The sequence below is a fragment of the Vitis vinifera genome, chromosome 13, assembly GCF_030704535.1.
Source record: "Vitis vinifera cultivar Pinot Noir 40024 chromosome 13, ASM3070453v1".
NCBI classification, from domain to species: Eukaryota; Viridiplantae; Streptophyta; class Magnoliopsida; order Vitales; family Vitaceae; genus Vitis; species Vitis vinifera.
This window is the reverse complement of record NC_081817.1, coordinates 15,995,358-16,012,210: the sequence shown is the minus strand read 5'-3', so window position 1 is coordinate 16,012,210 and position 16,853 is coordinate 15,995,358. Positions and strand designations below refer to the sequence as shown.

At 36.7% G+C, this 16,853-nt stretch overlaps 1 protein-coding gene across 1 annotated transcript; it reads left to right on the top strand.

Annotated features, from left to right (window-relative positions):
* The first annotated feature begins 4,978 nt into the window (after positions 1 to 4,978).
* LOC100244053 (SUN domain-containing protein 1) lies at positions 4,979 to 16,419 on the top strand. Its single transcript, XM_002265610.4, has 2 exons — positions 4,979 to 6,439; positions 15,860 to 16,419. The coding sequence occupies exons 1-2, from the start codon at positions 5,357 to 5,359 to the stop codon at positions 16,163 to 16,165; spliced, it is 1,389 nt and encodes a 462-aa protein (XP_002265646.1). The 5' UTR covers positions 4,979 to 5,356; the 3' UTR covers positions 16,166 to 16,419.
* The last annotated feature ends 434 nt before the right edge of the window (positions 16,420 to 16,853 follow it).

Genomic DNA, 16,853 nt, shown 5'->3' with positions numbered 1-16,853 from the left:
CTTTTAAAAATCCTTGGTTCAAAATATCAGTTTGAAATTTTGAAATGCATAAAGGAATGCTTAAAATATCATTTAGAATGAGATTATGAATGAATTGGGTACCTAATATCTTAGGTGGATCATCTATTCCAACAAGATTAATTTCTTGATCATAAGGAGTGATGTTTACAACAGGATTAGCAAATTCAAAAAGAATTTCCTTATCAAAAAGCTTTGTTTTTATACCTTGGTTATCTACCCACAAGGGATGAATAGAGCTTAAGAAGGGTATTCCTAGGAGGGCTTTTTCCTTAAGATCCTTAACAAGGATAAAGGTTTGCTTAATGCAGATGTCATGGTTATGGATATGAACATCTGTTAATTTATACTTAATGGCAAGTCTTTTGCCATTTGCTCCAAATAGAGTCTGACTAGTCTCTTCACATAAAAGAATAGGTACAAGACCTTCTTGAAGACAATTTTCGGTTGCTCCTGAATCAATCAAAGCAATAATATCAAAGACAAATCTATCTTTGACTACTATAGTAAGGGAGACTTCCCACCTCTGGAAGATAACCCTACTCATAGTATTCGAAAAAGTATCTGTCTCATTATCATTAACATGAGAAGATTCTGGAATATCCATAAGGTTTCCTTGGTTGACAATTCTATTGATTTGTTCTTGGAGATCAGAGAGACCTAAACCTATGAATTGTCTTAACTCCTTAATCTCCTTTCTATACTGCCTAACTTCATCATGAAGTCCCTTAATGTTAACTTCCTTGGGAGACTGTTAGTCAAACCTGTTTAAGATATCATTAAGGTTATAAGGATTTACAGTCTTCTTAGCTTCTATCTTAACAACAGATTTCTTAAAAACTTCATAGAGATTTTGCTTAGTCTTTCATCTTCAACTTTCCTTAAAGTATCTAGGATAAATTCCTGATCTTGGCTTATGACATTTATAGTTTTAGGACGACAATTACAATTACCCTTAATACATTCTGCTTGGTCACTAGAAGATTGGTTAGAAACTTCACCACTACTGTCTAGTTGATTAATATCATCTTCATTATTTGAATTAGTCCTTGATTCAAAATCTGTGGAGTTTAACATTACCTTACAAAGCATATTTTTTAGGTCATCTGAGACACTTAAGTTATTAATCTTTTGCTTAACTCTACAATCTTTTTTATAATGGTCAACCTTGCCACATTTAAAACAGATAATTGGTTTGACATCTAAAGGGGCTTCTACCTTTTTCTTGGTATCTTTGTTGACACTTCTTTAGACGTGTCTTGATTGCTTAGTATCATTTATCCTATAGTTGTCATAGGTACCTCTCTTACTGTGGTAAAACTTATCTTTGCTAGGCTTCCCGCTTGGTTTTTGCTTAAAGGGAGGCATAGTTTCCTTTTGGCTGAAACCAAATTGGCCACAGAATGATCCAAATTCATTCTTGTAGATTTTTTGTTCATTCTTCATTTGTTGCTTAAGCTTGAAGTCATTGCACAACTTAATCCCTTCAGCTGTGACAATGCTTATAATCTCACCATAGGTTAGCTTGTCATAAGGGATTTGACCATTATACTGTTCCCTTATCTTAATCCTAATTCTCTCAGAGAAAAACTTGGGTAATCTTGAGATGAATTTTTCTTTCCAGAAAGACTGGTTACAATTTGATCTTAACATGACTTTGGTTAGGAAGACTTCCTTATACCACCTAAAATCATGAAGCTTGGGACACTTAAGGTTGGTTAAGAGATCTGCAGTTTTATCCTTAATTTTTTGCAAGATCTCCAATGAAGTGCTTGGATATTTAGTAGATTAGAGTAGCCACTGCATCCTCTATATCTTGGCCATCTTCGTCCTTAACAACTTCACTATTCTCATTAATCCTAGAGGCTTTTAGGATACTATTTTTATCATCAAAAGTGAGACAATTATCCCACCAACCCTTAAGCTGACCTATAAACCCAACAACAATGGTTTGAGCTACAACATGATCTGGCAGTCTATTGTTTAATTTATAGGCTGTACTTACCATGGTCATTTCTTGAAGCTTAGTGAGTATGTTATACTCAGTCATACCGTCTATGTTTCATTCATAGATAGTACCACTGGTGTATGAGGCTTGAGTATACTGATTTCTTTCCTCAAACGGCATGTCAGCAAAGGTAGGTCTAGGAAAGTAATTCCTAGTCTTAAAGGCTTCCAAATTGTTAATACCTTTTGAAATAGTTTGATTATGGGGTTCCTCAAACATCTTAATTAGTTCATCAGCTTCTTCTTCTGAACTAATATCACCTTTAACCATATTGATTCTCTTATGAGGCTGGATAGTCAAAGGGGCAACAAGATTATCCTTAATCTTCTGGTTAATCCTATCAACAAAAGCCTAGTTAATTTGGGGATTTTCCTGGAATTCCTTAGAAAATTCAAAAGACTTAATTTTATCAGTGCTCTTGGTGTTATTAACATGCTTATAGGGATAATCTGGATATTCCTCTTGTTTGAAGAGTTCAAACCAAATCTAAAACTTAATATTTTTCTTTTCTTGTCTTAAATAGGCATAGAATTCTTCCTGGTAAATGGCTCTAATGACTTTAGGGACAGTGCTAAAGAACCAATCATTCCTTTGCTTATTGACTTCAGAATAGAAGTCCTTCCTTAAGAGATCCTTGTTGATCTCAAAGTCCTCATCACTTAGGCTTATAGTGTTAATCATCTAGGAATAGGTAGGAGACATAACAGGGGACTCATCCTGTTAGGATTCCTTAGTAGACTCATTTTCCTCCGTGTAAAATGGTCTAGCTACGTTGGTGTGACTTCTAACACTTGTTAGCTTAATGTTCTTAGGATTTCCTAAGCTGGAACCTTCCTTTTCCCTAGTGGTTCTAACTGGGATAGAAGAGCTTGAAGCTCTAGAGGGTTTATAAACTGAAACCCTAGGACTGCTGGAATGTCTGAAAGAGTTGGAGAAAATCAGATCTCCTCCTCCATCAGGGTATTGAACAATCTGTTCAATCATTTCAGATCTCTGTTAAATGGCTGGAACGACATTAGCAAAATGCCAGTTTTCAGGAAACTCAACATCTTTCCACAAGATCTTCTTGGGGACAATGAAATCTGACTTATCAAGCATATTTGAGTGAAAGTAAGTGGTCTCACCCTTAGGACTGGTGCAAAGAGCCCCAAAACCAACGCTTGTGTTCATGCTTTTATAGGCAATCCTGGTTATGATTGAAACATGACTATTTCCTGGTTTGATCTTAAAACCATGGTTCTTAATATGCAGGACAACAGAATCTAAGATGTCTGTATCTCTTATTCTAACTGCGAAGTTAGGAAAACACTGGAAATAAACTGGGCCATCATTCAGTCCAGCTTGGACTGCGTCTATAATAGAATCTCGATATTCGAGATGCCTATTATCCCTTAAACACATGACAATAGAGGTGTTTAAACCTAATCTTGTCAAAGGCTTAGCTGCTACTTGAATCATACCAAAGTGTATGAAATTATAGCCATCTTTCTTATGCTTTTCAATGGACTTGTTATCTAGGAGTCTTATGACTTGGTCGTCTTGTTCTAAGTTGACTGACATTTAAGAGGTTTTGATGGTATAATCCGTGAAAAACTTAAAGGTTCCTTTCTTATAAATTTCTTGATTAGACACCTTGGGTAACTTCCAATCATCTAAATCATTTTGGATCTTAGGATAATTGATTTCTTCACTGTTTACAACAGTATCTTGAGAATCACTAGATCTCCTAGACATGGTTTTGAAAATTGAACTCATTTTAGGGTTTTGATCTAGAGCCTAATAGTAGATTGACAAACCTTATGAGACGTCACTCCAACCCTCTTACAGCCTAACAAACGCCTATCCATGGCTAACAACGGCTCAACCGGCAGGGCTCGCGCTCCTAGGCACACTGCTACCTATCGTAGGATAGCTCAAAATTTTTTTTTTTTGAAAACACCAAAAACTGTTTTTAAAAACTATTTTCCATAACAGTTTTAAAAAACAACAACCATATAGGCCCTATACTTTTCAATTTATTATGTGCATGTTTAACCTATAGAGAAATATTTTATATCAGAGAAAGTTGAGAATATGAAATGGTATGTTCGTGATGAGATAATTTTGGAGTCCATGCGACATATTAAGGTAAAATGATATTGTTTTTCCAACTTATTTAACCATATTTAAACATATTATTTATGTTTGTGGACATAATGAATGTATTAATAAGTTACATTTTATTTTGATTATTTTAATATTAGCTTACTAATGAAAATCAAGATTTATGAAAAACATGGAACTATGAAAAGGATACTAGAGTGACATTGATCACAAGAAATGAGGAATGATAGCTTATATATATAATTTAAAATGTTATAGTTTTAAAATTTACATTCATATACTAATTTGAACATCATTAATAGAAGTAATCTAAGTTACATAGTCTTAGTGGGGTTATATCATCAAAATAAACAGTGTAACATGCTAAAAGAATACAAAGTTTATAAAAGTTAAATTTTAAGAAAACTAAGAGTCTGTGTGATTTAAAAATATTTTTTCATTTTTAAAAACAAAAAATTGTTTAAAAAAATATATAACATTGTTTGGTTGTTGTTTTCTAAAAATAATTTTTAAAGACAAAGTGAAATAAAGAACAATTTTTAAAAAATAAGTAGAAGTTATTTTCACCAGTTGGACATTCAACTTGATTGTCATCGAACAATGAAATGAGTGGTCAATACTCTCTCAAGAATGTCTTTTTTTGTTATTGTTATTTTTTCAAAATTTAATTTAAAAATTGTTTTTAAACTTGTATAGTTTTTTTGGTGAGTTTTCTTTTTGAATTTGAAAATTGAGATTTTTTTTCTTGTGGGATGAATAATATAATGATAAAAAAAAATTTAGAATATTTTTTAATTACTAATTTTAATAAGAAAAGATATAAGAATCTAGAGCATTAGAATTGATGGTAGTTTCTATTTTCGAAACTAAAAACATTCGAACCTTCCATTTCCTTTTGCACCAATTTGGAATTTGGAATACATGAACGACACAACATTCAAAGAACCCATGTTTGGTACCTGGAGAGAACCTAACCCTAGTCTGGATTAAGAGCAATAACCAAACAGCAGATTCAAATCCAAACGGCGCGTCGGTTATCGCAATCTCCAATCGTTGTGGATCCTAGTCTCTCTCGAATCAAATCTCTCTCAATCCTTCCAATCCATCGCTATTACAAATCCCGGGCACCTTTTTCCTTTCTCGTATTTTCTTTTCTGTTTCCCGATAACTTAGGGTTTCGTTTTCTTCCCGCCAAACCCCCTTTGAATTCGTATTCTTGCTCCGGTCATGTCCGCTTCGACGGTTTCCATCACTGCGAATACGGCGGCGAGGCGGAGGCCCGTCGTCATCGGTGAGAAGAAGCCCAACATTGAATTGCTGTCCGGCGATGCCGGCGTTTCTCAGTTCAATGGCATTGCCGGAGAGGATAAACTCACCGGAGGCGGAGGCAAGGACCTGAGCCATTCAATCAGGGGAGAAACAATTCTTGAGAGATCGAAAGAGGTGGTGCAGATCAAGAAAACCTCCGCCAACGCCGCCACCGAGCCTCGCCGTACCAGAAAAGTCGTTTCCAAGTCGGAGAGGCCTCGGTGGGTAACTGCAGTTAGTATATTCACTAAGAATTTGGTACTCTTGGTTGTGATTCTTGGACTGGTACAGATGATTCGGAAATTGGCATTGAAATCTGCGGATTCTTCGGGAGGTTCCTTGGTGGCGGTTCCGGATTTTGAGCGGCGGATTGCTGAAGTGGAATCTTTTTTGAAAACTACAACGAAAATGATGCAGGTTCAGGTGGAGGTTGTGGATAGGAAGATTGAGAGTGAGGTTGGGGGTCTGAGAAGAGAGTTGAGTAAGAAAATTGAAGAAAAGGCTGGCGATTTTAATAACCACTTGGAAAAATTGGATTCCAAGAGTGAGACTTTGGAGAAGAAGTTAGGCGAGTTGGGGGCAATGGAATTCTTGAGGAAAGAAGATTTCGACAAAATATTTGATGAGTTGAAGAATGCTAAGAGTGCTGATTATGGAGACAGGGAAATGAGTTTGGACGAGATTAGGGGGATTGCCAGAGAAATAGTTGAGAAAGAAATCGAGAGGCATGCTGCTGATGGGCTTGGTAGGGTCGACTATGCACTGAGTTCTAGTGGGGCCATGGTTGTTAGGCATTCAGAACCATATATTCTTGGAAAGGGAAGTGGTTGGTTTCCAAAGACAAGTCTAACTGGGGTTCATAGGGATTCAGAGAAGATGCTGAAACCGAGTTTTGGAGAGCCTGGTCAGTGTTTTCCTCTGAAAGGGGACAGTGGATTCGTTCAGATTAGGCTGAGGACAACTATTATTCCAGAAGCTATTACTTTGGAGCATGTTGACAAGGTGATGTTTCTGCTCTTTTATGTTATGACATTAGCAATCCTATTTGTTTGGTATCTTCTGTTTACAAACTGTTGATTGACATGTGTGTATTATATTGGGGGTTTCATATCCTTGCTTGGCATTTATGAAGCAGATGGATGGTTTAAGTATTAAACATATTGTGCACTCTCACAATTCACATGATCTTAACGAAATATCAAAGTTATGCACTGCAAGTATGGTTGTAATAGATTTCATGTTTGACTACAAGATGTTTGTGGCTTCTTCACTGATATTGTTATTGGCAGCAATTCCAATGATTAAATCCCTTGCTAACATGTGATAGTTATATAGGACTGGGATGAGTACTTAGAGATGTAAGGGGAACCTCAAATATAGATAGAGAAATTTATAGTATCTTTTATAAAACCTAGTTCTCTGTTCTAAGATCAGGTGGATTGCATATGACAAGCAAAAACATTTCCTGCCATGGATGTGGAAAATAGAGTTGCATAATGCAGCATTACTTGTGCATGGGATTTACACTTTTTTTTTTGATAAGTGTAAATGTATTAGAGTAAAAAAGGAGTATACACGATGTATACAAAGTAATCAAAAAACCAAAAAAAGAGCGAGAACTATATATGGGATTTACTCTTGCATCATTTATGAGTCAATCATGTTATCTATGTGATCATATTTGCCAATGATCCTCAACATATGTGGTAGATCTGCTGGCTGAGTCCCAAGTGTTTCTAGAAAGTTCTTGAAACTTCTTTCTGAAGTATGAAACAGATTAATAGGTGATGGAAGGAAATCAATCAGGTGAAATTTTAGAATTTCCAGGAAGCTGTCTTTTGAAGGTTGATACATCTGGCTATATTTATAAAAATTGAAGTTAGGATGGTCAGTTAAGTCTAAAGAATTAAATAAAACTGAGAAATTGATGTAGGAGATGGAGGTGGAATATATTTTGGAGTTTTAAGAAGGAAACCTTGTTAGTTTTAAAAATTAGAAACAATTAATAGTACTCATAATTGATGATACTTGGAGTCTCACCAACAGAAATCATAAGAGAGGGACAGTGTTTCATTATTTGAGTAATAATAATCAAAGTTATAGATTATTAGAGTATTTCATATGATTTACAAACTTGGTGCTGTTCGTTGACCTTTGGTGGTATTACAATGTTTATGAAAATTGATTTATGTGGAACATTTTCCCAGACAGATTTGGAAACAGATCTAAGCATGCCATATGCTGAAAATGAGAAGAAAGAACTTAGAAAACCTTTAGAAGAGACTTATAATAACAAGTTTATCTAAGAGTCCAAATTTGTACAAACAATATAGGATTAGAGAAGAGGATTAGATTATTAGAGTATTTCATATGATTCACAAACTTGGTGCTGTTTGTTGAACTTTGGTGGTATTACAATGTTTATTTAAAATTGATTTATATAGAACATGTTCCCAAACAGATTTGGAAACAGATATAAGCATGCCATGTGCTGAAAATGAGAAGAAAGAACTTAAAAAACCTTTAGAAGAGAGTTATAATAACAAGTTTATCTAAGAGTCCAAATCTGTACCAACAATATAGGATTAGAGAAGAGGATTTAATTCCTTTCATTTTATTTTGTTTTGGTTGGGGTTCTTTTGGGGAGGGGGAGAATGAAGTTTGCACAATGAACTAATACAGTTGCTTCATTAGAATTTGTTAATTGTTTTTTTTTCTCTTTTCTCAAGCTACTTGTTGCTTTCCCCTATAGCTGAACCCTAGGATCAAGGTTTAAAATTGAACCTATAAGATATGGCATTCTAGCATATGGAATTTTCGCATGATTAGGATATATTGAAATTTTAACAATTAATGCTGCATGTATAATGTTGTGGATTAGCTTTTCCTTGAGTATTGAATTAAAATAATGAGACTCAAATGATCACTTTCCTTTTAAGAGAGGTTTTTGGAGGCCTTATGTTTTAAGAGACCACCCTCTTGGAATATGTGGTGTTTCAAATTGCTGTAACAAAAAGGAAAAGCAATTGTAGGATCATTTGGAATGACATTTGGTACTGGATAAACTAGACTTGACTGACATGGGAAGCAAGACAGATCTTCCATATCACTTGTTTTCCCTCCCCCCTGGGGATCATTCCTAGAAAAACATGCAAGTTCTTCAAAGAATTTGACATCCATGGTTACAAATTCTTTCTCTATCGAAGGATGAAAACATTTGAATTCCTTGAGTAGGAGAATAACTTGGCAAATCCAGACAGATCTTGGATTAAATTGCTTTTGTGATGGGCAGACAGATCTTAGATGCTTCGCTTATAGCTAATGAGGTGATTGACTCTTGGCAAAAACAAAAAGAGAAAGGGTTGATCTGTAAATTGGATATTGAAAAAGCCTATGATAGCATCAACTGGAACTTTCTAATGAGGGTTATGCATAAGATGGGCTTTGGGGCTCGGTGGATGGAGTGGATATGGAGATGTATTTCAACAGCTAAATTCTCTGTTTTGGTTAATGGGGTGCCAGTAGGGTTCTTTTCGAGCTCCAAGGGGCTGCGTCAAGGAGATCTTCTATCTCCTTACCTTTTTATTTTGGGAATGGAAGTGCTGAGTGCTCTCATAAGAAGGGCTGTTGATGGGGGTTTTATATCAAGATGTAGAATTCGGGGAAGAGGAAGGACGGAGATGAATATTTCCCATTTGCTTTTTGCTGATGATACAATTGTCTTCTATGAAGCAAAGAAAGAGCATCTAACCTATTTAAGCTGGATTTTGGTTTGGTTTGAGGCTGTGTCCGGCTTAAGAATCAACTTGGCTAAAAGCGAAATTATTCCAGTTGGTGAGGTGGAAGAGATTGAGGAAATGGCAGCGGAGTTAGGGTGTAAGGTGGGGTCTTTGCCCTCTTCTTACTTGGGGCTGCCCTTAGGAGCCCATCACAAGGCCCCTTCTATGTGGGATGGGGTGGAAGAGAGAATGAGGAGAAAATTATCTCTTTGGAAAAGACAATATATTTCCAAAGGCGGGAGAATCACCCCCATTAAGAGCATGATGGCCGACATGCCTCTCTACCAACTGTCCCTCTTTTGAATGCCCAAGATTGTTGCAAGAAGACTAGAAAAATTACAAAGAGACTTCCTTTGAGGAGGGGGAAATTTGGAGAGGAAAGTCCACTTAATCAAGTGGGAGGTGGTGTGTACTTAAAAGGAGAAGGGTGGTCTAGGCATAAGGAAGCTTGATCTTTTGAACAAGGCCTTGCTTGGTAAATGGATATGGAGATTTGCCCACGAAAAGGACAATCTTTGGAAGAAGGTGATTTTGGTGAAGTATGGCCAAGAGGGTTTTGGGTGGAGGACTAATGAGGCTAGTGGGATGTTTGGAATGGGGGTTTGGAAGGAGATTTTGAAGGAGACAAACTGGTGTTGGGAAAATTTAGAGTTTAAAGTGGGTAAAGGGACTAAAGTCAACTTCTGGACTGATCGTTGGTGTGGCAACGCAACGCTATCCCAAAGTTTTCCCCAGTTATACGCCTTGGCGGTCCATAGGAATGCAACGGTGAATGAAGTGTGGGACTCGAATTTTGGTCAGGGAGGTTGGAACCTAAGATTCTCTAGAGGCTTCAATGACTGGGAGCTAGATTTGATAGGAGACTTGCTTACTATGTTGAGGTTCAGGATATCTTCTGAGGAGGAATCGGTTTTTTGGAAGGGTGGGGATAATGGAAAATTTGGGGTTAAGGAAGCTTATAACTTGCTGATTGCTCTAAACGAATTTGCCTTCCCAAAAAAGTGCATTTGGGTGGATAAAGTCCCAACCAAAGTTGCCTTTTTTGCTTGGGAGGCCATGTGGGGGAAGATTCTTACCCTAGATAAGCTTCAAAAACGAGGGTGGCAGCTCCCTAATTGCTGTTTTTTATGTGGTTGTGAAGAAGAAACTGTAAATCATATTTTTTTACACTGTATAGTGGTCAGGGTCCTCTGGGAGATCGTCCTTGCCTTGTTTGGTATTCAGTGGGTGTTCCCAGAAACAGTTAAAGATGTGTTATTTAGTTTGAGGGCCCTTTTGTGGGAAAAAAAAGGAAAAAGATTTGGAATTCCATTCTGTTGTGTATCTTTGGATGGTTTGGAAGGAAATGAATAGATTAGCTTTTAGGGGGGGGTCCTTAGCTATAAAGAAACTCAAAAATTCTTTTGTTTGTAACTTGTAGAGTTGGGCTAGGGTGTATATTGGAGAGGAATCCTCTTCTCTTATAGGCTTTTTGGAGTGGTTAACGTCCACTTTAGGGTTGGTGAGGCTGTTTGTTTTCTCTTTTTGCTCTTTGAGGTTTAGACTACTGGGTATACTCCCTGTATGCTTTGTGGCCTTTTGCCTTTTGATAATATATTTCGTGCTTAATTATAAAAAATAAAAATAAAAAATAACCTGGCAAATGCACCTGAGAGCTCTAGGATCAAGTTTTGATTGTTCTCCACTTTGGAGATGAACAAAAGATAAACATCCAAAGATCTTAAGAGGAAGCAATCCAAATATGTTGACATTAGGAGACAAGGCTTTTTAGGACCTGAATTTGAGGGTCTTCGAAGGCATGTGGTTTATTAAACATTCAACAATTAAGACAACATAACTCTTAATAAATTTCTAGGACATTGCGGGTAAACATTAAAGCTCTAGCAACTTATATCACATACCTATTTTTCATTGGAGTGTGCTATGCACAAGGAAAGGTATATAATCCCATTTTCAAGAAAATAAGTCACCAAGATATTATTGAAGTACTCTCTCCCATTATCTGATTAAAAGACTTAGATCTTTGTTTGCAATCAAGCTTATGAAACATTTAAAGCCAGAATGAAAATTAACATGGGATAGACCCCCATACATCACTGTGAACAATGGAAAATGGAATTTGAATTTCTGTTTTTTTATTACTCACTGGAAATGGAGCATGATGACACATAAACTATTTCAAGACTAGAAAAAAACTTCAGGATACAAAATTTTAAGGGAACAAACTAGTATTTTGTAAAATTTCTCTTTGAGTCCTTAAAATCCTTTTGTTTTTTTTGATAGATCAAGAAGATGATATGTTAAAAAAAAGTGCCAAAAGAGCGATTCAGGGTATTTGAATCCTTAAAATCTAAAAGTCTTCTTGATTAGAAACTTTTATTATGAAAACTCTCTCTCTATTCTAAAAAGTAAAGTTTTTGTTTTCTTTTAATTTTTTTAGAAGATTTAATGTCCTAGGAAAGGATTTCTTTTAATAAATTGCTACGTAGGTTAGGCTTACTTTTTTATAGTTTTATTCAGTTTTCAGCGTTTTCTAAAGCTTGTAAAAAGATAAATTGATGTAAAACAGGATTAATTATTGATGATGAATAATGTTAGGTTTTTGCATATTTTGCAATTTTCAATGATAAAACTCCATTGCTTTTCTTCTAGGTAAGACTTCTAGAAGATTGTAGTGAGGCTCTTAAGGTTTTCTATATTTCTTGATTTCTTCTTTATCTTTTTGTTTCCTATCTTTTATTTATTTTTTTCTTTGATATAATTTTATTCTTATTCTCCTTTTCAAATCCTAAAAGATTAAAACCTTAGCCCATTTTATTTGATTATAGATAACCATCTTAGGGTTCCTACATGACCCATAAACACCATGGGTATTGATGAAAATGTCATCTGTGCATTGGATGGAGAATGTGATATCCTACATACCTTGGGGAGTGATTCATTTCATATGTGCTGACATGTTTTAAAGCCATCCGGGCTAGTGGGCTCAAAGAGGATACATGGGGTTACGACATATATAACATACCTACTGATTGGTTTTTGGAAGCACCAAGTGGCTTCAAATAACATGAAAGTTCTTTACCAATAGGGTTAGGTCACCAAATATTCTAGTAGTACATGATTGATTCTATACTTATGAAGGGGTTTTTATTTTTTATTTTTTATTTTTTATTTTTATTTTATCTCCTTGTGATCTGGTTAATTGTTAAAATCACTTAGTTCTAGAATATATGTGATTCTGTGTGTGTTAATGCTGAAGGTTCGTTAGGGACTTTGAATGGAGGGATTGAATCTCTGTCTGGACCTTTAATATATACAAATACATGTATATGTGTATATATGTATAGTATAAAAAGGAATTCAATCCCTCCATTGGAACTTGCTAATGACACTTGGGAATCAACATGTATGTATGTAGGGTTGGAGACTCCAAAAGGAAATTCAATTCCTCCACTTCCCAGTCTTGTAAATCCCTAATGAACCTTTGGCTCCAACATATATAGAGAGAAACACATACCTATTTGTATATATTTATGGTCCAAAAATGAATTCAGTTGCTCCATTGGTAGTCCTTTATGAACCTTGGGCTCTGCTATCTCCCTTCATACCCATCAACACACACACATGTATTTATTTATGTATGTTCAGAGGAGAAATTCGAGTCCTCCACTTTACAGTCTTGGAGGTCCTTAATCAACCTTGGGCTCCAATGCTCTGCTGTCTCCCTTCACACCCAATAATCAGCCATCTTAGCGCTTCTCTATCTTCCACAAAAATATCACTTGAAAAAATCTCCTCACAGGACACATAATGTCCCAATGTTGCTTTGTACCCACCCCATTCTAGATAGAATTCACACTTAGAGAACTCTGCCATCCCTCGTTATCCTTTTTCTAAAGCCCCACTTCAGAAGAGCCCCTTCACCAGAATACAAGTCTCTCTCCCTCGTACTTCTTTGATACTATTCTCCTTGCAAACTATCCTTTCTAATGGTAAACCTCCATATAGCCATTTTCCTTAGAGGACCTTATTTAGCCCCTTTGGATTCCTATTACCAAAGCCTCTCTCACTTGTTGAAAACAAACAACAGAGTTCACCAGACATGTCTTACATTTCGTCCTCCACCTTATGGCAAAATCACTTTGCCACCTCTCCAACCACTTCACTAATAATGGACAAACTAATATGAAATATGCCAGTGTTAAATTCAGTAATTTTTAATAGGCTAAGAAATAGATAATGCATCTTTTATTCTGCTAATGTTTTTTCCTTTCTTTTTTTCTTTTTTCAAATCTTTCTGCTATTATTTCCCAGAGTGCATTTACCTTGTGGGGAACCTCAATGGAAGGCCCAAGTTAGTAGAAAGAAAGGCCTCCAACTTGCATCCCAACATTGCATTCAGACTGTGGACTTTCCCCATTTCCCTAACAGAGTTAAGTGCACTATTTTTAAAATTGGCCTCCAGACTCAGCACTGCCTCCAAGCCCATCAGGAGGTGTGTGCAACCTGGTGCAACCTCTTCCACTGTCCTGCCCATCGATCTTCTAAAGGCCTCCATTTAATATACATTATAGGGATAAATAATCACCTTGTAAGTGCCTGTCTACCTATTGGAAGTGAGAATTTTTCCAAGAAAATGCATGGTTTTATTTTTTCCAATGATTGGAAGTGAGAACCTTCTGTTTTCAGGCTTGACACCACCTTAGTCTCCCTATTCTCTAGTTTCTTCCATCTTTGCCAATCTCCTGTCTTCATCTGTTTCCTCACTTCCCCTTGCGCCCCCGCCAGGTTCCCCCGACAAACCCATTTCCCTCTATTTCCTCCAGAGAATTTGCTCTTCAACTTCTACATTCCTGAGCACTTCTTTGTTTATATTTTATATTTTAAGATCCTTTATTGCATTTATTTTCCTTGCTATTCTCAAGTTGAGCTACCAATTGTGTGGCTTTCCCTCGAACTCTTTACGTTTGCCACAAACACTTACTCCTTCACCCATTCTGCTGAACCTTAATTCACAATTTCTTCTCCTTAAGCCTCCTTTCCTGCAAAATGGGGCTCTGATCTGATGCAGATTTAGATGTGCTGAATGTGTCTGAATTATGTTCTCCCATGACAAAAATCTTCCACATGTTGACCTCTGAACAAAGTGGCCAAAAATCTATGCCTTGGACATCACCCGACAGTTATCTCCCTCTGATTAACATGCTGCACCAAATTAGAAAGATTTCCTGAATGGTCCAATAATGAGAAGCCAGCTTTTCTAGAAAGGAGCCTTCACAACGATCTTCAAAGAATTTTGAACATAAGACACCACTCAATCTTCATTAGATCAACTAACCAGACTATACATGCATTCCATCTGGCAATATCACCCCTGAAACTATGTGCCCCTAAGAACTGCACTTCAGCAGAACCACATTTAGCCTGTCAATACTGAACCCTAAATAATCCTTGCCTCAACCCAGTCTTTCAGGGTCTCCAGCCCAACACCTGTCAAGCCAGGCTCAACAAACAGAGATTTCTCATTGTGTCCATGTTATGAAAGATTGTCACCACTCCGAAGCCTGAATTCAACCCTAGTTCATTGTCTGTCATTGTGAAACTCCTCTCAGAATTGTTCAGAAAAAGACCTAATCTATCTGAATATTTTCCTTTCTGAAACATCCTCTTATTCCATCTTAGCATCCTTTGAGGTTAACTCCTTTCAAAAAACTGGGTTTGAATTTGGGAGGATCTTGATTCTTCTCCTTAATTAGCTTCTGTCTCTTTATGAGGCAAGTATTGCCAACCCTATTATTCTTTACTGTCATGGAAATGAATAGGCACTAGGCAGTATCTTCCACTGTGCCTGCAAGTGACTGTTAACTTGCATGTAAGACTGGGTGATTGGTCTTCTTGTATGCCCTCTTCCTCACCTGGACCAATCCTCATTCCTCACTACAAAATGTAATCCTCAGCCAGACTACAGCCAACATAGGATGGCAAATCAGGAAGTTTACCTACATTTTTAGAGATGGTTGCCATAATGGTTTTCTTGGACCCTCAAGCAATCAACTATTATTCACCTAAAATAGGGAAACTTCAAAGTACTGATATCTATGTCAAGACAAAACACCTGTCTGCAATTGACTCCGGACTCTTCTATTGCAGTTGTAACTTCTGGTAAAATGCTTGTCTGGACCAATCTCTTTAGACAATCAAAACAGTGCTCCAAATAGGACCTTTTAAAACAACTTATGATTGTATAGGGAAGGCAATCAAACAAATAGTCTTAAAATTCTGTTGCTCTGAACAGACTAGACAGAAACCTGCAGCCCAGAAAAATCAGATCCCTTTTTATGAACAAATTCTGCTCTTAGCCATTGATATCACAAACTATGTTTGCATTTTAAGTTGGTGTAATGTTGGAGGTATTGACTATCTTCAAGTCTTAGGTTTACACTAATCCTTTCATCCATCACTATTGAATGCTCATCAGTGTTGAATTTATTACTTATAAGTGAATGGCAACATCAGTTTTAGTTCCGGTTCTTATGTGTTTATTTAATTTTTTTTGCCTAGTGTAATTTTAGTTATTCTGTGTTTCTTCAAATATCTACTTGGACTGAAGGCTGAAGTATAACTTTGATTTTAACACGAGCAGATGGTCGCATACGACAGGTCAAGTGCTCCCAAGGACTGTCGGGTTTATGGATGGCATCAGGGACATGACACTGATATAGCAGCTGAAACCGGAAGTATGTTTCTTTTGGCAGAGTTTAGTTACGACCTTGAGAAGAGTAATGCTCAGACCTTTAATGTATTGGACTTGGTGGGCTCTGGTCTTGTGGATATGGTCAGGTTTGACTTCGCATCTAACCATGGAAGCCCTTCTCATACTTGCATCTATCGGTTGAGGGTGCATGGTCATGAGCTTGACTCTGTTTCGATGTTGGCCATGCAGTCCTGATTCAGGGTCCAATGCTGGCTCGCTCCCTCGGTATTGTTCTTGTTCTATAATTGTTGTTTGCAGTCTTCTTTGTATTGTGTCCATGCCTTGCTTCAACTTTCATGTTCTAAACCTTTGTAATCGACTAGGTACAAATCTTTAATTATGTTTGTGTTTAGATGTGTTTCTCCTCCTCACCTAGATGTGTTCTCAAATGAATGTGTTCAAAAAATAGTGGCTAGTAATTGATGTATCTCCGTTGTTATTTTTGGCGATATATCTTCTTATTTTTGGTTGGATAAATTTAACCAAGAAAAGAGGAAAAGAAATGTGCACTTGGTGTCCGATATTCAAACAACTATGACTCCCTCTTTCTCTATCAATCAACATCGAGCGAGTTCCGGACTAGAAAATTGGTGGTTATCTATGTAGATAGCCGTGATTGGTGCTGATATTCTATTGACCAGGTCGACTTTCGGACCCCAAAAAGTGTTCCGTGTGCTTCACCCAAAGAATTTGTGTATGTCCAACGGCAGGCACTATGAGGAATCAGTCCTTTGTGCATCCTTGGCGAATATTCTTCGTCTTCAACTTAAACATTCATCCAATTTACCCCATTTTACAATATTCAGCATGAAAGTGCCACGGAGTTGAATATGGATTTTAATTTTGTCCACGCTTTGTACAACCTCTTGGCGTCTATGCATGT